Raw genomic sequence first — 24501 nt, forward strand, 5'->3', positions numbered from 1 at the left:
AGCTATCACTTTTATTGCACAAGGACCAGATGGCTCGTATCAACAACCCAAGTGCCTCATATTCCCTCAATACCCACAAGACTCCCAATGGGACGCGGTCATTAGCTGTCTTCAAGTCCACAAAACACATGTGGACTGGATGGGCAAACTCCCATGACCCCTCTAGCAGCCCTGCAAGAGTAAAGAGCTAGTCCACTGTGGGACATTTTTAATACCAAAAATGCAGAAACATTAAAGGGGTTGAACACACAATCCAGTGTTTTTCATTTTCTTATGTATTTCAAATTACTAATAACTCCATAGATATACAGTGCCATATATGGAGTGCTACAAAATTTTTAGAGAATGATTCTCAATTTGAATAACTTTATTTTAAACTTGAGCCAGTAATTCAGATCTCGTATCTAATGATGCTTAGAAATGCTGGTCTGTGACCTCGGTCTTTTAAGAGCATGAATTCCAATGGAATATTATTCCTTATAGACGATATTTGCAACACGCAAGCACTATACTGTGCAACGCCTGAGGGCTTCCTAGGCCTACATAGGGGCCAGACACCTGCTCATTAAATTCCTCTCACTGACTTGTGGGACTGAAATGCTTTAGGCATAGTGTAACTCAGGTTTTTTTCTTTCAGTTTTAATTTTCTTTTTTTTTTTTTTTTAATCAACAGCCCACACAAAGAAGCTTCTGAGTTAAGCAATAATCTGCAGTGAAACAACAGTTAAACACTTGCCTAAACATGTTCACACTGGATTTTCCACAATCACCACTATCTCTTTTTCCTCCTAGCTTTTTTTTTTTAAACCTCATAATAAAGAGCAGGTTAACAGGTGAACAAAACAAACCCAGGACAAAAGTGGAATTAGCCTGTAAACTGGTGCCTCATTCAACATGATTCCCTTTGTGAATGGTCTAAAGCCCTATTCAAATGTAATGCATTTTCAGGACAATGAACCATAATAGTTATCACAGGACTGTAATGGTGTTAGGTGATGAGCAATTTGCACGCAATTACCAGTGTCTATAGTTACAGTGATGGGAGTGGTGGTTCTATTTGTTGTCACAACTGAAGATTCCACACATTACACATAGAATCTGAGAATAATAATTAAAGAAATAACAATAACATAATAGTAGGCTGCACATGTAAGCTTCAAGCACGCAGGTATGACAGACAAATAAAACCAAAGCTTACTGAAGCAGAATTAAGGTATCTCCTTTTGACATGACTGTTTTCTCGTGTCTCATTTCTCATACCGAATATGTACGTCATTGAATGCTGAGAAAAAGGCCACAACAAAAAGCAAAATGTCTCCATGCTTTTTAACAAAGAAATCTGACAATGCTCCCTTCTAGTGGCAAATGAAATATTTACAAAGCATTCAGTCCACACAGGAAGCTATAAATAGTATTGCAGCACTGTTTATTTGTTTGTCATTGGACATTTGATTGGTGAAGGAACTGTATAATTGCACAGGTGTGCACAGCCTTTAAAGGAGTGAATAAAATTACGTAGATGTTACGACAATAACGACCACACCTTCTCCTAAATAACACTACCTCTTGTAAGGTGTAATTTTTCTATTTAACAAGGCATACGAATGCAGTAATTGCTGTTTCGCTCGTTACACCTTCTCCAACCTGATCACTCTCAAAAGGAATGGATAGATAAGCTGGATAAAAAGCTATTTTTTGAATGATTAAGGTGAAAACACATAGCATGACACCAAGGATCATGCAATCAACAAATGAGTCATGAAACTTCAAAACTTTAAATTTATTTATATTTACATTACAATTAAAGTATTTACTGTAATATACAAGTAATATTTCAGTACAGAAAAAGCTTAAAAACAAAACCAAAAACGGTGAAAATTCTCCTTACATCAAGCTCTGCTTCTGATGTGAATGAACTGTTTGTTTTGGATTGGAATTTTTGTTAATTTGACACTTGCATTGAGTAACAACTGAATGTAATATATACCAGATCATACAACTTCAGTAACATACAGTAAATGAAAGAGCAATGTAACGTGAGTAAGCTTAAATGTGGTGTTGGAGTGTCAGTGTGATTATCTGAACTGATTTTCACTATGAGCTGGAGATGATTTTCTTCAGCTTCATCACCTCTTCAGTTGTGAAGTGCAACAGGGAGTTGGAGCTGGGATTCAGCATTAGTACAGCTGATTGACCCGTGCCTGACTTCTCCTTCTCTGCCTGGGCTGTGTTTTCATTATCAAAGTCTTGCTGAACTGAGCAGGGACTTGAGTTAATGTTCACTTGGATAAGGGAAGTCTGGGACTCTTTGTCATAGGCATCCCAGCAACTTGGGGCTCTGGGGCTGTATGAGTTATTATTATCCTGCTGATCAACCGGATAGACATCCCAGCTGGCGGCACTTTTCAGAATACCACCTGAAGCCAAAGGCTTGTAGGTGGGGATATTATTTTGGCTTGTATTGTGTTGATAACCGGTAAACTGGCTGGTTGGTATGGGGCTTGGCAAATTCCTTTGCGTCAGCCGCAGATCTTCAGCGGCTGAGCTCTGGTCGTGATGATTGATGTGAAATGTCAGGTTGGTAGGGAGGACGTCTGTGTCAGAACAATTTCTTTGCCCAGGGTGTTCCTCCTGAGGAGGAAGTGCAGATAGCTGCTTAGCTTCATGCATCAAGGCTGAGGATCCACACAGCCTGAGCCAGTTATGAAACACAGACAGCGGTACCTCGATTTCCATCTTGCCTCCGTTCTCTCGAGGGAGGCTGGGCAGGATGTGACCGACACTGAGCTCCCTGACTTCTGGACTCCCCTCTCTCTCATCTTTTGGCCGGATTGTAAAGTCTGGTTTTGGAGAGCTGGCTTTTAGTGCCATTATGGTGGCACCTTTCTCCGTTCTCAGTGTCTGAGCAGAGTCATATGTGGGGCTGCTGGAGGCTGTTGGAGCTTTGCCATCGACAATATATACCTCATTAGCTCTTGCAGGATACCCTGCATCTCCTAAACCAGAATCCCCACCTTGTGTCTCACATCCATCATCTGTCATCACCTGTGATCGATGAGGAGTGTACAGAGGTGAGGGTTTATTTAAAAACTTTGGGTTCTTGCCGGATGAAGTTGGGGTGAACGATGAGGTGGGGTTGCTGTTGGTTTCCCGCCTTGATGCTTTAATGCTGAGGTTCAGAGGCTCAGTCAATCCAGATGTGGTCTTGTACTGTTCTGCCAGGAATCGCAGCTGCTCCAGTGGCTCCTTAACCCTGTCTGTTGGGTTTAGACAAGATGGAGGGATTGTGAACAAGGGTTTGGAGGCAGGGGGGCTATGCGGTGTCAGCACTGAGGAGGACATAGGGACATGTGGGGGCAGAACTGCATGGCTTGGGTGATAGTAGTGAGGGTAGTGGAGCTGCAGAGGGAAGACACTCTCACGTGGGTCTGACTGGAGGTTATGGTGGTTCTGTTGAAAAGACAAGTGATCAGTCAGAGGCTGAAGGAACAGTTAAACATTTTGGGGAATATCCTTATTTGCTTTCTTTGCCGAGAGTTTGATAAAAAAGATTGATACCACTCTCATGTCTGTACGCTAAATATGAAACTGCAGCCAGCAGGTTGTAGGTTTAAGGGAGGTTATGTGCTTGACTATTTCTTGCCAAGGAGCAGTTGTCATGCAAACAGCAGAGACCCCAGGAGGTTGAACTGCTGATTTTAAGACTGTACAGAATAAACAAAGAGATACAACCAGGGACCCTGGAAGTGTGCCAGGATCGGAAGCCAATTTTCATAGCAGCCAAACAATGTATTACATCCGTCACATAATGCCCTATGGCTCAAAAAGACATTTCCCATAGACTTACATAGGAAAAGAGACTTCAGTAAATCAGTAGCTACTTTTTTTTAGCATCATAACCCCTGTGGAATGATTTGTTTTACTATCAGAATTTGATCCAATCGGTCCGATCACATTTGGAAAGTCAAGAAGAGCTGTACAGCTGAATCACTTTATCACCATACAAGGTAGAGTGCTAAACCTGAAGTAGCCGGCTCAGCCTGTTGAAGTCTCTAGTGCGCCTGCTTTGTGGGCCACACAGTGCCAAAGCAGTTCCGATCATCTGAGTAATACTATATGCAGCAGTTGAACCTTTTTGGCTTCATGCAACTTTCATAGGAAAGAACAGGGCCCCTCCTCCAACGTTGTTTGTATATATCCATGGTGACAATGTGTTGGAAGGGTTACTTTTAAAACCTATCCAACTACAGATTACTAAATACATACCCTAAAATTAAATTTATTATGTGTTCCATCAGACTGCTAACATCAGCTGAGCACTCGACTGAAATTGTAACCATTTAAAAGATGAGCGAGTACCTGCTATCTTTCTGTGTTTGTACACAATCTACCTCCAGCAAACTGCTACCTCATTCAGGATTTGTTTTTAAATGAAGAGGTGTTATGTATCTATATCCCCTTTTTCCAACTTAATGGATCAGCTGAGTTTGTGTTTTTTGGAGCTCTCAAAGCGAGCCACAGGAAAAGTTCAGCTCAAAGTGGCAGCACTGTGTCACTTACATTCAGTGAAAACATTGCAGTACAAAATAATTCAATTAAGCCGATGCTTGCTGGAGTGGTGTTAGAGCAAATAAAACAAAAACAAATAAAGTAATCCCTTTAAGTAATCTACTTTGAAAGACATTGACTAGTTGTTCATATTTTGTATTTTAAAGATTACTTCATGGGTGTGTAAGGTGGGAGGGAGAGAAGGGATGACATGCAGCAAGGGGCCGTGGGTCGGCATCAAGCCTGTGGACACTGTGGCAAGGACTTAGACTTTATACATGGAGCGCCTGCTCTACCAGGTGAGCTACTCAGCACCCCTATAATGTATTCCATCACTCCCCAACCCTGTTAATTATTAAACTTTAGGGGTGCCTGTAGGTGCATTTGTTACCTTTGATAGCATGGCTAGCTGTTTCACTCTCTTTCCAGTTGTTATGCTAAGCTAGGCTAATCACATGCTGGCTCCAGCTACATATTCATCAATTAAGCATATTTCTTTTTAATGTATTGTTCAATGCACTATAAAAGAAAAAGGTCTAACTAACTGGGAATATGCAAATATTGGGATTTTTTTTGTTGTTGCAACAGAACCATACTATTTATGAGAATAAACTGCTTATCATGATTATTGTGTTGAAATTATACCAGTTGATGTGTGTTTAATACCCAAACAGCCATTTAAGGATGTAATTATTTACTGCTTATCGTAATAAAGAACATTTATTTAAACACTATCACATCAGTCTTAATTTGTGTTGAGCAACTCTGTTATGCCCTCTGTATCTTGCATGTGTGTAAAATAATACCAACCTGGTGCAGAGGTATTGATAGCATTTTGCGTTTAGCTGGCCTCTGGCCATCAACATGCTCTTTGCTGTAGTTGGCAAAGTGGAAGTGCTTTAGCGGATTACGAGGCAACACATTCACCAATACGCCTGTCAGGTGGCATTCGTATGGCAGGAGCAGCCTGCACAAAGAAACACATGGATCAGATTAGTCTGTTAGGAAAACAAACAACCCACTGTCAGCCACATGGTTTGTTGAACTCACTTTTCATAGTGTCTGCGGGTGCAGGTGGCTGCACTTGTGCTTCGTGGGTTTCCTCCAAGTGTGTTGTACACTTGTTTCCACAGCTGCTGAGCTGTCACCTGGAAGAGTGCATGATATTTCAAAGGCTTTTACTAATGGGACTTCATAATCTACAATATTATAAGTACAGTGATAGCATTAGTTTTGACAACAACAATGAAGAAAAATGACTAAATAAATAGTCATTTCACTGTCATCAAAATTGAATATACTGTTAGTAATATTAACAATAGTAATGATACCTACAGTATGAGATATAATATGTAAAGTGGAAATATTTGATTACCTGGTGGTAGCCACCCAAGTCTCTGACAACCTTGAACATCAGAAACAGGTCAACTGAAAAACAAGTAAATACATACAAAATCACATACACTTCTTATTAGAATGTGTGGCTATTTGAATTTTCATTATTGATTAATCTACACATTATTTTCTCAACTGATTGATTAATTGTTCCATAAAATGTCACAAAACAGTAGTTCTTCAAATAGTTTGTTGTGTCTGACCAACAGTCAATACACCCAAAGATTCTGTTTACAATGACAGCAAATTCTCACATTTGAGAATTATTATTATTGATTATTTTGCATTAATTAACTTATGAATAATTCAACTAATTGGTTAAAATCAGGATTACTATGACCACAATTAGAATATCTAATTTATGTCAAGACATTAGAGTGCATAATACCATGGAACTGTACAATGTAAAATATTCAAATTATAGACTTTTTGGTGCATAAAACAAGTGTAATACATTAAAACAGCTTATGTCTCAAAATGTGATAAAAATGAATCATATTTATAATTACTTTGTTTGAAGCCCAGATTTGGGATCCTCTCTATGGGTGTATCTCTCTTCTTCATGAACAGGTAGAGGTCTTTAAGAAACTGCTCCTCGGTGAGCTCCTCCACCGGCTCTTTGGTTCTCTCCTCTCGGATCTCTCTGCGTGCCATTTCCATACGTGCCTGAGAACAAGAACAGAGAAAAAAGAGAGATTTTCAACTGGTTATCCAGACTAATGTGTAATATTCAGGTATTTCATGATCATATCACAACTTTTTTTTTTTTTAACTTAATCTGGAATATGATGCACAGCTCTACTTGACCAAACATGCCGCAAGACGTAAGATTCTCTGGTGACAATGCCTCACTGTTTCGAGGTCACATCATCTTGACTGATGATTGTCAAACACATATAGGTTTTTGACCATATATCAGCATTTTATCACGTTTGTACTTGCCTCAGTAGAGTCAACTGTGTCCCTTGAGACAACAGACCATTGATATGAGACTCAAAAACGGCATCAATGCACTCCCTATTCCCTAGCTTCCATTATTTTCTAATATTGTTATGATGTAAACTGGCATGTCAGTATCACACTTTAAATATCTGTTTCATTCAATATCTATTTATGCCAGTTGTTTTTTGGTTTAATTCAGAATTTGTGTTACTTTCATATAGTTATGTTTTTTTTTATCATTTACTATTGTTCATTTACAATAATCATGTTACTATCATCAAATACATGCTTTTTAAACATGAATTTAATGATGTAAATATGACAGTGCTTTTCAAAATAAAGCAAACACTTCACTCCCTGCTTTTTCTTTTTAAACAGAATATTTGTTTTAAAAAAAAGCTTCTGCAAGTCAAAATGCATGCTACCCAGAAACAACTGACACCAGCGTATTCTTTTACAGCAAAGGTGAAAAATGCAGGATAGTCAATTTTTAAAAATTCTAGTACACGAAAAGTATCAGTTATATAAAATGAAAGGGCAACTCTATCCGAAATATTGTTCCTTACCTGTGTTTCCATTGGGAGAATAAGGATGGATCATATTATCTCATGGCCCTGATGATGAACGGACAAGCTGTTGCGGCGCACAGGTTGGTGTTCCCTCCAGTGTGGTAAAAGAGACTAAAAAAAAATCAGTGCAGCTAGTTATTAATGTCATGTCACGTCACGTCAGTCACACACCTGTCCCTATAGTATCTGTGTGACAATGAGGGTAACTGACGGAGGGGGTGTTTACTCCAATGTCTTCCTGCTGAGATTGCTATCGTTGGACCAGTTGAACCAGTTATTGAGCAAGTTCCCAAAAACAGTGTGGCGGAATATTCCACATATATTGGCAGAATTATGAATGGAAATGTGTGCTCATCATATTCAAGTTACAGCGAGTGTCGTTCAAAGACGTCAGATTAGAGTATCTATGGGTTGACAATCACTAGAGGACAAATGAGAGCCCTTAAAACATATCAGTTGTTATTTAACATTTCATAATTGGGAGATTAGTGTATGAATAACAGATTTTTGTACTGAGAACACTGTAGCTGTGGGTGTTAAATTTATCAAAGTTAAGTCGCATTCTAATATTGCATTAGGATGTTAACCAATGTATTTGTGGCATGTGTTTGAGCACCATATTGAGTAAGGTAATTACTAATGTGGAATCAGGAAATGTGAGTTTTGTAAAGCTGTCTAATTATACCAGGTGGTTACAACACATTGCATGAAAGTGATGGGCCAGTTTTTAGAGTTCGCCTGCAGAATGCTCTTTTAATTGCCATAATAAGCACCGTTTTTTTAATTTCCAGTTATGACGAGTTTTTTTTTGAGGACATCCATTGATATATAATTGCCTTAACCTTCAGTCCCCTGTTTTATTGGTATAATTAGGCAAACCCAAAATCGCACCTCCACCAAGTCTTTTGTTTAACACACATTGAAAACAAAAACGTCTTTTACTAGTCTTATGTCACAAAGCTATGATTAAATAATTATTTGAATTGGAAAAATAGTTTTTGTTTGTCGTTTTAATTGTACCTCTCAGAGGAATATAGTCAAACTTCTCATTGGGAAACCACCCAAATGGCACAAAAAGTAATCCACATTATTGAATTCTTTACTGACCCACCCAGTTTGGGTGGGTACACTGCCATGCATCATCTTTGTTGTCAACATTCTGATTAAAGTTAATGAAAAAATTAGGGTGTTGCCTCAGAGAATGCAATAAAACAGGAACTATGATGATTGTTAAGCGATGATGTGCTATTTCTTCTCATGATCACTTCTTGGATCCAGTAGCGTGTTTTGATTTGATTCTGTCTGCAATGTTGTTCAGGTCCGGGGAGTTCTCTGGGTGTGGCACTGGCCCTATCAAAACAGAACATTATGTAACTGTTAGTCCATTGTGTTGAACCTGCAAGAATGCATGTGCAGAAGCCTGACCTGGATACTGGAAGGAAGATGAATGTGTGAAAGTTATGTTATCCTCTTAAGCTCTGGATGACTACAATTCTTTGTTGCCAGTTGCTCCATTCTGTTTCATCTGATTTCAGCTTGTCACATACAGAATTCATGCTGACACTGTATAGCAACACATTTACATCTCTGTATTTGAACTAACACTTAGTAGAAGTTTGGGTCGATACTGATGCTTGGAGCTTAGAGGCCACTGGTTTTGGCTTTAGCTTGGAAGAAACAATTTCTTGTGTTACTGCTGTTGAGCTAAAGTGGTCAGCCAGCCAGAGAGAGAAAACATAAATGGTTTCCAGCCTGGAGAAAACAGTCTATAAGTAGAGGGAAAAAAAGTGATGGAAATCTGTTGACAATGATTGAAAAAATGGACCTGGACGTGCTGTGTATATACAGGGAGGGGCAACTTTAGTGTCAGTGCATTTAGACTGTTTACATTGACTGAAATAAATTCAAGTAGCTTGACAAGACTGCACCTCTTTTACAATACTGCACATTCAATCATCATTCTTCATTTTTTTTTCTCAGGTTTAAGCATCATAGGTGCTGCTAGCTCAGCCCCAGCAGGAAATTGCCAAAAATTTGACATACAATTTCCAGTCTGATTAACTTCATTCAGCTGCCAGTTTTCAAAGGTGCTCCAAAGTGCCATGACAATTTCTGTGCGCTGGATACCCGGTCTGTACTGATGTTTATCAGGTCAAGCAAGATGTATTTACATAAAGCTGGGGTAAGCAGGAATCTGGAAAAGAAAAAAAAAAACATCAAAATTTAAAAGTACACCCTTCTCATGCAGCTCTCCCCTCTGTTCTAAGCCCCCTCACCAGATGATGACGGGCATATGCATGCAATTCATACAGTCACCCAGTGTTTCCCATACATTGATTTATTTAACCCTATTTCATTATAGATTTGCAAGCAGAACATTTGCCCAGCACCTCCTTGCCGTGCACTACAAATGAGACAAAAATTAGCTAGCTAGCTACCCCATGGTTCCTCCGCCTTGCTCCCCACCGATTTGGATTGCTTAGCTAGCCAGCAAACCTCCCAGCACTGAGTGTCACAGCAGGCTGGTGGCCAGCAGCGGAACTGGATTTAACCTGTGTAACAGCAGCAACAGAAAGTTTGCTGATCTTTTAGGAAGATGAGGCCAGAACTGGGGTTTATTCTGGCTGGATTTGGGTTACTGTGGCTGGTTACGGGGGGTACAGCTCCAGGGCTGGTGTCCCTCCTGGTAAAGTGGTCTGTAGTGGTGGAGAGTGAGGTGAAAGACACACTCTGATTCAAGGCTCTGGATAAAGTTAGCTTCATAAACATGAACTTGAAGGCACGTCGATGAGCCTTTAGCTCCAGTTAGCAAAAGACTAAACTATTAACAACATTTTTTCTCTCTCTCTCTGAAACACTTCCCCAGTGTACATCTGTTTTATAACATTTTTTTGTTAGACTCTTGAACTCTCTTTTTGATAAGTCCATTTCCTTGTTTGGGTTGCTTTGCAGTGTAGGCAATACAGGAATAGTAACTTTCTCTGCAGGATTCCATTGAATCTGAAGTAACATGCACACCTATCTCCATTTGTAGAACAGCCAACAGGAACGCCCTCTCTCTGAAATGACCTGTGATTGGCCCAAGTCTCCCATCACGGGCTAGATTTTCTAAAGTCTGAAAACAGAGTCAAGAGGAGGTGCGGAGGAGATCGTGTGGAGATCATCTGTGTTCAGTAGCTCCTCAGAAACAAACTCAGAAATGGGGTCCTCTGATTAATTAGTACCCCTGAAAAAAGAAATCAGAAATAGTAAATAGTAAGGTCAGAGCTAAAATATTCTGCCACTAAATAAGTAACTTTTTTTGTCTGCATCATCTCTTTGTGTTGTATGTTTGTTGAGAAGTGAGCTCTACAGTTTCTCTCTTATTCTGTTTTAGGAGTTTTCCAGAGTTGTCCTTGGCTCCTATCTACCAGTCAGATCATAATTTCAATTTTTAAAAAAACTGAAGCATTTGCTGATTGATAAAATAGAATGCCACATGTCCCCAGCTAACCTTGTTTTGTATATACTACAAATTCCATAGCTCCACCAATAAATAGTTAAGCCCTGAACTATTTCCAGTGAGAAAAAATTCTCTGGTGCTGCCATTATTGAGCCATTTCCTGCTCATTGTTGTGAATCTCAGGACAGACTATGATAACTTGTATAAAACCACACCCAGAGCATATCATGCCAATCTAAAACAAAATGACAGAGCCAAATGTGTGACTGGCAAAGTAGCTTTCAGTGAGTGTATGTTGGCATTTGAGTATCTGAAAGATATTTTTCTTTGATCCACCCAGGGCTAAAATGGCGATAAATACTGAACTTCCAGAAAGGACTCCAAATGCAAGCCCAGTTTGCTCTATTTCTACTGAATAATAATAGGACATGTTTGGTAAATGTATTGCTGTTTGTTTGTTTGTTTGTTTTGGAGATTTTTCTTCCCACTAGTATGGACACAGCTTCAAAATGAACTGACTAACAACAGATTCAGTTACGTGAAACACCACAGTTTTTGCACTGTTAAAATGCAAAAGTAAAAGAATGGCAGCTTGCTGTATGATATCATGTTTCAGGATCCCAATACACACCTTTACTGGGGGAAAAAATGTGTTGACATTTCCTGAACGAGACAGCTCATGATAAAATCTCTTTGACAAGATTAACCAAACAGTTCCTGGAATTGGCTTCCTGGACTTTAACAAAACAGTATGTTACTACTTTTATTGCCTCTGTGGTATTAGCCATGTTGTAGCGAAAACATGAGATTTGTTCTTGTCAGCATGTTTGATACAAATGGCAAAGAGGTCTTTTCATAAGCTGATTTTTTATGGTGGTGTTACAAAAATTAGACAACTATATCCTTTAAAAAAGGAAAGTTGTTTCTACAAACACTTAATCCACTCTTATTTGTTCACTGAGTCATTAATCCCACGACATCATCACTCTGGCAGTGAGACAATGTGTATTGCTATTCAAAAGGAATGAGATCCGTTAGGTTTACTGACTTTGTTCCGCTCAAGATTGACCAACAAGCTTAAAGGGACATTGTGTAGCATTTTCAGTTGTTTATTGGCAAAAATCGATGTCTGCAGTCATAAATATGTCATCATTGGTGTATTATTACCTACACCAATAATGTGACTTATTCTCTTAAAAGGAGAATTTCGGATTTGTTTGTACATTGTGCGGGTAAGTCGTTTGGGGGGTTCCATAACGCTTCGCCATCTTGAAAACACATCCGCCAGCAAGGGACATATAGCACTACCAGGGAACAGCCCCGTCTTCTGTGTTTTCGTTGAGAGCCAGGCCAGCATGCTGAGAAGCCGAAGGAGAGGAGCAAGAGGCGCTTCGCTACTACCCCAGCAAATTTGAAAGCCGGCACTACTGCAGCATAACAAAGTCCCACTCTTTGAGCATAATGCAGGATCATGCATATGCAGCATCACGGGAGACGGAATCCTCGCCGCCAAGAAAGTGCAAAAGGGAATCAAAAAGGCAACGTGACCAGCAAATTCAAAAAACGAGAGTCAACATTGGGGTAGCCTTTCCCAGGTGGAGAGAGCTGCTGAAGGAGAAAGGTTTTAAAAGGGACGCTGAAGTTGCCTGTTTTCTTCTCGACAGGTAAGTAAACTTTACTGCCTAAATTAGCCTACAGCTAGCTTTTTTCATTGGCTTGGTTAGCATATGTGATGGTTGTATACCCACTACCTCCATCAGTAGTTTGCTTTGTAGGCCTATAGCGCATAGACAGCGGTGGTAAGTGACGGGCTAACTGTACTGTAGCCTATAATTTTTGTCTCAAGGAACATTTCATTTGGCCTAATTCATGCTAAGAGTCAGGCATGGACTGCACATAGGGAGAACTGGGACTATTCCCGAAGCGCTGTCCTGTGATTGGCCTGCTGGCCTGCCTGTCATTTTTTTCCCAACAGGCAGGCCAGACCGATTCAATCACAGGCCAGTGCCGCTGTCAGCGGCGCAGCGATGCGAGGAGAGGGATGAGGTGTGTGAGGTCAGTTGTCAAAAGACAAGACGTGATTGGTGTGTTTCAATTTACACCGCCCCAACAGTCCTACGTTGTAAACACAGCCAGCATGGTGAGGAGGGGGTGTGTCAACTCGCGTCCCATATGTCTGTGTAAGAGCCCGGTGGCACTGAAACGTAAGGATAACATGGTTTCATCAATGTTATCCTAGTTTTTTGGTACACGCCAGCTACCGTAGTTGCAATACACGTTTGAAAAGGTGAGGCGCTAGAGTGCGCTATCCATTTGAATGCAATATACAATTTCAACGTTAGACGGGAGAAATTCCTACACACTGTGGCTTTAAGTAACACTTCCTATTCATACTATTTACTAAACTCTACTGAATAAGATAACTTTAGTGGAATATTCACAGCACATTAATAAAAACCAAGCGTTCACCTCTGGACTGAAAAATGAAGCCAACATGGAAGTGCTAAAAAGTGCAGTTCTTTGAACAGCCACTTGAGGCTGGCTCGAGAAGCCAGTCACTCCCCACAGACCCCCATGTTGAAATGCTCAACTTTACAACATAAATAAACATGTTTACAGCCTGCTGCAAAAACGTTTTTGTCTCTATGGCTAATTTCAACATTCATCAAAGCTGTGCAGGGGGTTAATTTATATAGCTCACCTGTTTACATTTTACTAAGGCTTGAAGTTGTGCATGATTAAGAACAGGTCTGCTGATAGTGTCCCTGGCTTTTCAGTCAGATCCACCTCTCACTCCTCCACAGCTCCAGCCTCTTGACCATATATGGTCACTTCTAGGTCCAAAAACCCCCCCAAAAAACAAGATGGCAACTTGAACTCAAGTCCATAAGCCAATGGGTGACATCATGGTAGCTCTGTCCATATTTTTATAGTCTATAATAATAAGAGACATTTTTATCATAAATATTATTGCTGCATATCAACATGCTCTCATCCCAACTTGGCAAACACAAACATTATATCAGTGGCCCTACACATCAAAATATGGTGCACTACATACCCTCTTGCATCAGTTTTAGACTTCGACCGTGTTCACCTGTGTGCGCTTGCACGCGAGACTGGCGAAAGCATGTGAATACACATGAACGTGGTGCCCATGTTTCATGGTCTCGCGCAAGCGCACACGTGAGCGCGGTGCACAGAGAGGCAGTTAGAGCTGCAGGCTACAATGAGGCTAAAAACAGAGTTCAAATGACGTTTTTCCAAACAACTTTTTATGTCGGGGCTTCAGGACACTTTGATCACTACGGACGAGCAGTATGGAGATATTTTGTGGTTTCAAATATGTGTAGTTGTTACTACCCCCTCTCCCCTGAGATCTCCGCAAGTGATGTGAGGACTCTAAAACTTCACCTGAGCCTCCATCGGCATATGGGTGAGTAGATAATGGCTGAATTTTCATTTTTGGGTGCACTATCCCTTTAAGTTTAGGCAACAAAAGCATGTGGTTAGGGTTTTAGAAAAAAACGTGGTTTGGCTTAAAATAAATAATGTAACTAACCCTAATGTAACGTCATGTAAAATATGTCATGTGACATACATAACTAGCATTGCATGCTACACAAACTAGCGAGCTGCCTTGTCATTAAAATAACTCAAACAGCAGGCTCATGCGTGAAACTCTGGAGTTTGTTTGACCCATTACCTCATCTCCTACTCGCCCTAGGCAGTTCCCTTTCGGTCGGTACACTCGGTACAACACATTAGTATGGGGATTGCGTCCTTGCGAGACCAACCTGAAGAAACTTTTTCAACACGCCTGTCAAGGCCAATGAGACTGTAGCAGGCAGGGGAAGTCCCGCCTTCCCTTGGGACTATAAAATACCTTGCACAGTCTCATTTCCTCAATCTTATTGCACTTCACCTCGCATAACCTGAGTCCTGCAGAACACTTGCAAGCGATTTAACTGTCCACAGGAGGTGAGCTTGCTCCCTACCCAGGGCGTCGCTATCAAGGCTGTTTCTGCGTTGCGCTTGTTTAGCTTGCTAACTTGCTGCTCTCTCGTTTAGCCTGGCTAACGGTTATTTGTTTAGCGGTGCTAACAAATACCAGTTTCGACGTGCGTGTTTAGCTTGCTAACTAGCCGTCCCTCTGCTGTTTAGTCTAGCTAAGGACTGTTTGTTTAGCCACGCTAACAAATTCCCATTCCAAAAAGTTTAACTCCAGCTAATGACTCGCCTGTTTAGCTTGCTAACTAGCGAAGCGGAATGGCTCCAGTAAAGAAACGGCACTCTCCTAGTGGGTCTAGCAAGGCTAGCTCAGCTAGGAAGTCCAAGTACTGTCCATGCCCGAGTGCTTGTGGTTTTTCCCTGTCGGAGATGGATACGCACGACACCTGCCCAGTGTGTCTTGGCATGTTGCATGCGAAAGCGGCACTTGCTAACCCGGAGTCCTGTGCGCACTGTCGCCGGCTCCGGAAATCGACCCTGGAGAGACGTGTAAATTTTCTGTCGAAGGCGCTGGGAAAATCCGCTGCTCTCGGGGACCCCATGCTGTCCGAGGTCACCAAGTCACCCATGGAGTTGGAGTTTGACGGCCTGAGCTTCAAGTGCAGCGCGGGACAGTCCTGGGTGGACCAAATGGACGAGATACTCCCTACCACCAACTACGTGGGCATGGAGGAGGACGCGGTTGATTTCACCGTCACACTGGATAATGCGCCGCTGCGTGTGCCCTCTGATGATGAGCTCTCTCTAGCCGCTTCGGGCGGCTTCACAGAGGGCGAAGTGGAGGGAGAGGGAGAAGAGGATGCTGATCACAGGGAGAGGGAGGAAGCAGCAGCTGGCAACGGTGAGACACAAACTACCGTCTTCCCCGATTTTACACTTGAGCTTTCGCAGACCTTGGCATACCCCAAGGCCCCGCTCTCCCTGCCTTTTTCCCAATTCCTGGACTTGGAGGGAATGGAGTCTGCCGGACTAACCAACATCCCTCCTATGGATGAAACGCTGGCAGTGCACCTGGCGCCAAAGCCCTATTTAGCGACCAGCAAGCCCACTCTCTCCAGCCGACAGTGCAGATTCTCCGCCTCCCAGCTCAAGAAAATATACCGCGCCCAGGGGCTAACCGCTTGTGTGCTGAATACGGCCTCTATGCTGCAGGCATACCAGGCTGAGATGTTAGGGGAGCTGCATGAAGCTCTGGTAAAGAAGGAGAATGCAGCTGGAGCGCTGGATGAGGTGCGCAGGACCGCCGACTTCATTCTTCGTCTCTCCAGCATGGCAGCCATGGCCCTGGGGAAGGGCATGGCCGAGACGGTGGTAGCTCAGTGTCATCTGTGGCTAACGCTAACTGAGCTCCCCGAGACGCAGCGCTCTGAATTTCTCCACCAGGCGGTTGAACCCACCGGGCTGTTCGGACAGGCTCTGGATAAAATTCAGACTCGCTGTGACCAGAGGAAGAAGCAGGAGGAGGCTCTGCGAATGAGCATGCCCCAGTGCGCGTACGCCCAGCCGCATCTGCAGCTGTGCAGTGACCAGAGACGCCCTCGTCCCCAGTAACACTCCCTCACTCGGCACCCTGCTCAGAAGAGACCCTCCCCGGAGGATTACTCTCATCAACGGCCATCAGCTACACCGGAGCCGCGTCCCCAGCCGAAACAATCAGTTTGGACTAAACAACGTTTTGTTCCGAGGCAGGTAGTGGCCCCAAAATCGTCCCACACAGGGACAGGGAGGAAGCAGTCTTCCGCCTAGCTCTCCCTGGGACGGCGGGGGAGACGAGCGGGCAGGGTGCACCCGTTGTCTCCCCGCATTTCATGGACTCTCGACCCACAGGGCTAAACCGAGAGATGCCTCACTTACAGTTTGCTCCGGTGTTGAAAAAACCCCGGTTAAGCATACAGTTGCACCCAAGCACACACATACAGCCCCCTGCACTCACAAATCCCGAGTCACCGGGGCAGACATCGTCATTTGTTATTTATGCCACAAAAGGAAAATGTTGTCCTTGTGCAGTTACCAAAGAAACAGTCACATGTTTTTGTGTTCACAATGTTCAGAGCACCCGTGTGTTAATAAAGGGCTGTTTTCGCCCCACTCAAAAACTTCATATGGCGGAAATAAACGAGGAGACAACACCTCGTCCGCACCACTCTCTCAAACTCCACTCGGCTGGCGCGCTGGCCTACCAGCAGAGGGCGCTATTATACCACAAATGATTATGCTCGGCAGGCTGGCCGCAAGGCAGGCCCCCTGGTGTGCATGCGCAGCGTTGAAGTGGATTATGGGAACTGTAGTTCACGTCCTCCACTATTCAGAGGTGTTGTGGTATCAGCCATACATCCGTCCTCGGCCCAAATACTGAGAGAGGAAATTCACACACTTTTGGCGAAACAAGCAATAAGGGCCTTGCACGAGACTCAGTGCGGATTTTACAGCCACTACTTTGTCATTCCAAAAAAGGATGGGGGCCTCCGTCCGATCATTGATCCAAGGAAGTTAAACAGACACCTGAGGAAATTTAAATTCAGGATGCTCACCTTACGTCAGGTGATGCAATCCGTCCGACCGGGGGATTGGTGTACTACAGTGGACCTAAAGGACGCATATTTTCACATAGCAATACTGCCGAAACACAGACAGTTTCTGCGTTTGGTTACGAAGGCACTGTGTACGAATACCAAGGGCTCTGTTTAAAGGAGTTTCAGTGGAGGATGTATGTTCAGCGGCAAGCTGGGTCTCTCCATATACATTTATGACATTTTATTGTCTGGATGTGACAGCTCAGGATTTCACTCAGTCTGTGCTCTCAGCAGGGAGGTGATGTAACTGACATCACGGTTGCTGCTGAGCTGGATCTTCTCAGTCAAGCTGCAGGGGCGTCTCGGGGCGTGATGATAAATCCCCATACTAATGTGTTGTACCGAGTGTACCGACCGAAAGGGAACTGGAGGTTATGAATATAACCAATGTTCCCTGAGGGAGGGAAACGAGGTACAACACAAGTTAGCCCCTCACCGCCTTTTTCATTAGGCTCGGTGAAGTGCAGTTTAGATTGAGGAAATGAGACTGTGCAAGGTATTTTATAGCCCCAAGGGAAGGCGGGACTTCCCCTGCCTGCGACAGTCTCATTGGCCTTGATAGGCATGTTGAAAAAGTTTCTTCAGGTTGGTCTCGCGAGGACGCAATCCCCATACTAATGTGTTGTACCTCGTTTCCCTCCCTCAGGGAACATTGGTTATATTCATAACCTCCAGGTTTTCTTGCTGTTCATACTACAGTGTTTGCTTTCAGCGTCAGAGACTGCTGGCCGGTGCGTATCATACCACCGCTATGGGGGCCTCTGTACATCGTCGTCTGCCGCCAAGGTCCATTGTGTGTCTAAGTGTCAGTATTTGACGAGTTGGGAGTGAGAACAGGCCGTGTACATTGTTATTCCATTTGTGCCACTAACTGCTATTTTTAATATCTTTTGAAGGAAGTGAGCTCTGGACTTGCCTAAAGGCACAAATCTGAAAATATTTTCAAAATCAGTCGAACTTTTACAGCAATTTTCTATACTAGTTGGGCACATGGGAGTACTGTTTACCATACACTTCTATGTATTTTAGGGGGAAAAAACAGCAGTCCCATGTGCCCAAAGACTAAACATGGTATGATCATAAAACAGCTGTTTCTAAGAAACTATAGCACAATCAAGTATTTGGTGTCTGTGAACTCATAACAAGTTGATTATCAAAGATTTGCCAACACATGCAGTGTAAAAGATACTTTTACTTTTACTTTTTATACTAAATATATAGTCATGGGCATAAAGAAATATTCCCTACAGGCACATAAAATGTGTTTATCCATTTATTTATTTCATGTCACAAAAAATGTAATTTGTGCACTGCAACCATATCACCTTCATCCATCAAAGCAAAGCAGTAGATGTTACTTTAATTGATGCAGATTCAGCAACAGGTGTGTCTAATTACTTGGCCTCTCTGGAACTGGCACATCAATGTTAACTAATTGCACCTGTGCTTTTCCTGCGACGCCGTGTCAAAAGGTCTGCAGTGAAAATAGGCCAGTTGCAGTTTTCCAGACATACTTATGTACCTCTGGTGGCAAAGCAGATTAAACTAGAAAATTGCCATCCATTTATAGTTGTAATTTTTCACTATTAAAAAGGGGCACAATTTAAGTATGAATCTTTGGGAACAATCCAAGAGCTGTTTGATGATCACATACTTGTATGATCATCATTGATGTACCTACAAAAAGTATTTGGTACAGAACACTAATTGGTGCATTTGATGGGAAGGTATAGAAGTTTGTGTCTGTGACCTTAAAAGGATTTGAAAACAAGAGTTACAATCTTGCCATTGTTTTCAAAAATCTTTGAAGGTCTGACCATGCAAGAGGAAAAAAATAGACTCAATCTTCAGATTTCATCTTAGCATCAACCCTCTATGGTACTGTGTTGCTTGTAGGTAACATACCAATCGGCTGTTTACACTCACACATCACATCCTCAACCATGTTGCAGTACTTTAACAAAGAGCCAGGACCCTAAGGAAACCAGCAGCATTGTTAACATTGTCACGTAACTCTCTGGAGGTCATGTCAAGTCCTGTTTTTGGGGCCTCCCTCACATGGTTCAACTTCATGAACTCTCTCTACGAAAATGGTCTTCCAATCTGGAAAGAAATGGATTTACAATAATAGATAAATGAAGTTTGCTTTTTAATCATTTCATATACTTTATTTGATAATTAAGTCATAGAAAATGGTTAACATACAAATGTTGCCGTGAAGCAACATTGTACCATTATGGAATCCAACCATGACAGTTTTCAGTTATTTAGGTTACTATACTATTCAAACGTATAACACTCATCATAATTTATTTTAATCTCTATAGATTAACCTGGATAAGTTTGATAATATAAGTTTTAATTGAATTCAGCCTGTGACACAGTATAGTCTACTGTAACAGTGCACTTTGTGAGTCCTCTCTGCAGAGCAGACTACATATTTTACAAACATTTTTCTTCCATTTACAGAATAAATCCAATATTATTTGATGACTCTTCAAAAAGGAAGAGGGTAAAATTAGTACTCCCAGTTGATATTAGCAGGGATGAATTAGAATTTAGAAGTTTGGAGGACAAGAAGCTGCTAACAACCCAGCAGCAACACAACAAATGGTGGCATCATACAGTATGTCAGGAAAGGCACATAAATAATCATTGATTGAAATAGAACTCACCGCTTTATTTTGAAAAGGGTCATGATAGTTTAGCTTATTAAACTGCTGATGTAAAGTTTGCTGAAATATACAGTACTGACACTCTTAAACACAGTCATTGCTATGGGCTGTTCCACAGTGGTGCAATGTTGCCCGAGAGTAAAATTCAGACAAACAAACTTAAGAAAAGAGTTAATTTTTAATGTTTTTCAATTTCAGATGGCATAAATGTTAAACTGAAAGATTTTTGAATATTTTCCATGAGTATTGTATAAAATATTGTCAAATGTTTTTTCATTTTGGTAACATACCCCCTGAAAAAATTATAATACATTATGTTTTCTTATCATAATGCATAGGGTTAGAAATCAAGAAAGAAAAATGACCATTGTTAAACACTGTAAGGATGCATGAGTAAGAGATCAAACAGTCTAAGCCAGATTGATTATGTTCAGAGATCTGTTTATTTAATTGTGCATGAATCACTAAAATAAATATTTGAGTAGTGGATAAATATTTTATCAAGATTCAGCTTTACTGGTTCTCTGGTGTGGCTGTGTTGTTTTTCATTGACAAGCTTTAAACTTAATTTTATCTTTATTTGCACAGTGATAAAATACAACGCAATGATTGAAGTCAGCTGTGATAAATAATAAATACAGACATCGCATCCTACAACAGATCAATCAAACAAGCCAGAAAGCCAACTTTCATTTTTCGAAAGAACAGTTCAGTGTTTCTCATGGGGTTTCTCATCAAGTAGTCCATTTGCATTGTACTTGGTTGCATTGTACTTATTCCAGGAACACAGCAGTCGCTGTCTGACTCTGCCACCCACACGGAAGGGTTCTGAAAGGAGCTAAAACACAGGCCAGGTAATAAGCGGGTGGCTAATTGACTGGACCAACCTTAAATCTTGCCATGACACAACATGCACTGTAAATCACTGGTGATCAGGTGTTACACACACGTGGCTTCATACCAGAAGAGGTCAATGGAAATTAAGGACATTTTACTAAGAAGTACATCATCATATAATGGGCAATAAAATATGAAATAGATTTTGTTTTCAATCTCACCTAAATCATTCACACAACAAAATAGAAGGGCACTCACAGAGCACAGACCTCTACCAAGGCCAAATGTGCTATCTCACAATATTGGAGGTGCAGTAAAAGACATTCAGGACATTAATTTAGCAGCAAACTACTATTATTCATATCCCTACTGGCTAGTTAATTGCAATTGCTCTGTACTGCACACTACCCAAGCTGGGCGAGTACAGGAAAGGGTACAGGATGATATGAGCACCACCATATAATACCACTGCTAGCTCTGTCAGCACTGTCGCCATTGTTGGCATGCACTAGTTAGGCTGTTAGCATCACTGATAACTTCACTCCAACCCATGGTGGTGGGACGGCCTCTTTGAGGAAGTGTAAAACCAACCCTTCGGCCCCCCTTTCCTCCCAGGTCACCCTGATGACTGAGCTCACCTCCATTAACGTTGCTGTTGTTGGCACTGCAATGCTACAACTAGTTGCTCCTATTTTGGCTCAGCAACCTCCACGCTTGCTTGTGATGTCAGACTGAGTGATTGATTGACAGAAGTCTCTTTCACAATGTAAGTCCATTGGAAAAGATTTTTTGGACCAATAGCATAACATGACAAAACTGGAAGTTGTAATTCCACATGCATTCATCCGCCCCTTGATTCAGATCTGCTCAAAAGTTGAAACGGTTCTTCCTTGGCCCATGCTACACCTTTTCACCAAGTTTAAGGAAAACTGGAACAGTATTTGTTTTGTAATCCTCCTCACAAACAAACAAATACACAAACAGACTGGCATACAAATTGAACCACATACATGACCTTCTTGGTGGACATAACAAGGATAACCAGTGTGACTTAAAAGAATAGTCACATGCCCACATGAACACTGAAACAGGTTTTGCTTGCTGTGGCTATTCCTCCATTCCTCCTCCGGTTCCTGCTGGCTTTTAAAATATCCCTTCCTCATGCACTTTCAGTGTAAATGAACTGTCAACTATGTAGAAATGCAATGTGTATTTCCTTCTTTTTGTTTTTCTCTTTTAAATGTTATCCAGTTCATTTCTTTCACTCTTTGTCCATCAATGCCTCTCTCTAATTCCCAGTGCTCATGAAGGAACTGTCTTCCTGATTCTCAGAATGAAACACTTTTCTTTTTCCATCATATTTAACCTGTCAAAAAAAGACAGCTGTGTTTAGTGCTGAGAGATGAGAAGCAAATTTATGATGTCTCTGGTAATGATATGATTAATGATATGATTAATGATAAATTAGACAGAAATTTGTCAATGAAAAAGTTATTTCCTGATTAAAAAAAACATGTAATTTGTAATTGCTTTGGTTGAAACATTATGATATATGTAATTATAACCAGAATTTTTATAACCTTTTTAAAAAGATATATTTTCTCTCTCTTCATTTGTGCTGATTTATACCTTGTCCTGAAACCAGTGCCAAATTAGTCCCGCATTAAATGCATGAACCACATTGCATTATGCATTATGTTCTGAAATGGGCATGAATTGTCTTATCAGCTCAAACATATGTAAAATATGCTATCTTTCATCCATTGGATAGCTGATAATGTATTCAGATGCCTATCATTATCTATGAAACTGAGATACACATACCAATGACGGGAGGTTCTATTTACTTGAAAAAGGTTGAGTCACTCAGGCTCAAATCCAACACACTGGAACTTGCATGACTCACTGCACTAATAAAAACAAACAAACAAACAAACAGCACGTACGTGTAACGTGTGTGACTGTCTCTCTGCAGATGTGGGCCTGCTCAAATTCTGTTTTGTATCTTGGATGGGGAGCATGGTATTTCAGAACAGTAATCTGGGGATTTGTCACAGTGAAGAGAAAGAGAAACATCTGGACAGCTTTATTAGTGTTCAAATGCAGGCATCTTAAAATACTGTGCTTTCATCCTACAGTCAGTACGTTTACATGCACAGTTTAATTCCACTTTTAATCAGAATGAAAGGCCATTCCGATTAAAAGTGGTCATGTAAACGATCATTCCGATTGAAAATTAAATCCGATTAAAGGGGGTGGTTTATTCCGTTTGTCATTCCGAATGAAAGAATTTCGTGTGCATGTATACACTCATACCTCTTTAAATTCATTCCGGTCTTTCTGCGCATGCTCGTTTCCTTGCCCTTCTGGCGCGATGACGTATATAGCGCGCATAGCAACGGGCTGCATAGCAACAGGCTGAGATAGAGCAGTCGGACTTGTTGCACTCACTGGTTTCCATTCGCCACAGCACGGTCTTCTATCTCCCTTCTTCGACCTTCTACCTCCCTTCTCTTCCTCAACAGACGAAGCATTAGCAGAACAAGGTTGTTGTCGTACTGCTGCTTCAAGAATATAAGCAAAACAAGCCCGAAAAACGCACTAAGAACGGCGTCGTCAAGCATCTTGTTATCCGGAGCGAGGACTATACAGTGTTTTCTTCCGGTAAACGTAAACACGTAACATCCGCCCCGCCCCCTATCCAATCAGAAACCTTCCCTGCCCCAAACCTTGCGCAGACCTGAATAAAGGCGATTGAACTGATCTCCCATGTAAACCCTCATTCGGAATGAATATTTCTCATGTAAACTACCTGGAAAAACTTTAATTCCGAATGATTTCATTCAGATTTATTTCATTCCGAATGTGAAGCTATCATGTAACCGTAGCCAATATCTCATTTCCACTACATGGTACAGCATGGCCTGACTCGACTTGCTTTAAATCATTCATTTGGTTTTCTATTAAAGGAACAGGTGTAAGATTTCGGTAGACTTAGTGGTATCTAGCGGCGAGGACTGTAGATTGCAACCAGCTACGGCGGCCGATGCGAAAACGTGAATCTGTGAACCTGAATCTGGGCTACTGTAGAAACATGGTGGCTCAACATGTTCTACATCTTTGTAGACGAGGACCTGCTCCCTGTAACGACCCATTCTAAGGTAATGAAAACACAACTCTTATTTTCTGGTGATTATAAACTGAAGAAAATATAGTTATTACATTATATTCCATTCCAGCCAGTATATCCCCCTAAATCCTACAGACTGGACCTTTAAAAGTTGTAGATAGTACCTGTTACCTGGTATGTTTCTTTTCCTTGTATCACTTTGGTCAAGGTTCCATGCAAGCTGAGCTGATACTAGAAGGTGGAGTTTAAACACTGACTGAACGGAGAGGATCGTCACTTGTGTGACACAGAACATTCTGCAGACACCTGCCTCTTTTAAATAGTCAACTACTGTCAGCAGTAACCACTTTTTTTTTTGTTTTGTTAATTTACTCAACTG

The 24501-nt window shown here is 41.5% G+C and overlaps 1 protein-coding gene across 1 annotated transcript; it reads right to left on the reverse strand.

Annotated features, from left to right (window-relative positions):
* Positions 1 to 1791: 1791 nt before the first annotated feature.
* On the reverse strand, positions 1792 to 23858 carry arid6 (AT-rich interaction domain 6). Its single transcript, XM_050053370.1, has 7 exons — positions 23444 to 23858; positions 7452 to 7565; positions 6453 to 6609; positions 5924 to 5976; positions 5599 to 5696; positions 5359 to 5515; positions 1792 to 3450 (listed from the first exon to the last, which is right to left on the reverse strand). Exons 2-7 carry the CDS (start codon positions 7461 to 7463, stop codon positions 2095 to 2097), a joined length of 1833 nt encoding a protein of 610 aa, XP_049909327.1. The 5' UTR covers positions 7464 to 7565; positions 23444 to 23858; the 3' UTR covers positions 1792 to 2094.
* Between the last annotated feature and the right edge of the window lie 643 nt (positions 23859 to 24501).

The sequence above is a fragment of the Epinephelus moara genome, chromosome 9, assembly GCF_006386435.1.
Source record: "Epinephelus moara isolate mb chromosome 9, YSFRI_EMoa_1.0, whole genome shotgun sequence".
In the NCBI taxonomy this organism is placed as follows: Eukaryota; Metazoa; Chordata; class Actinopteri; order Perciformes; family Serranidae; genus Epinephelus; species Epinephelus moara.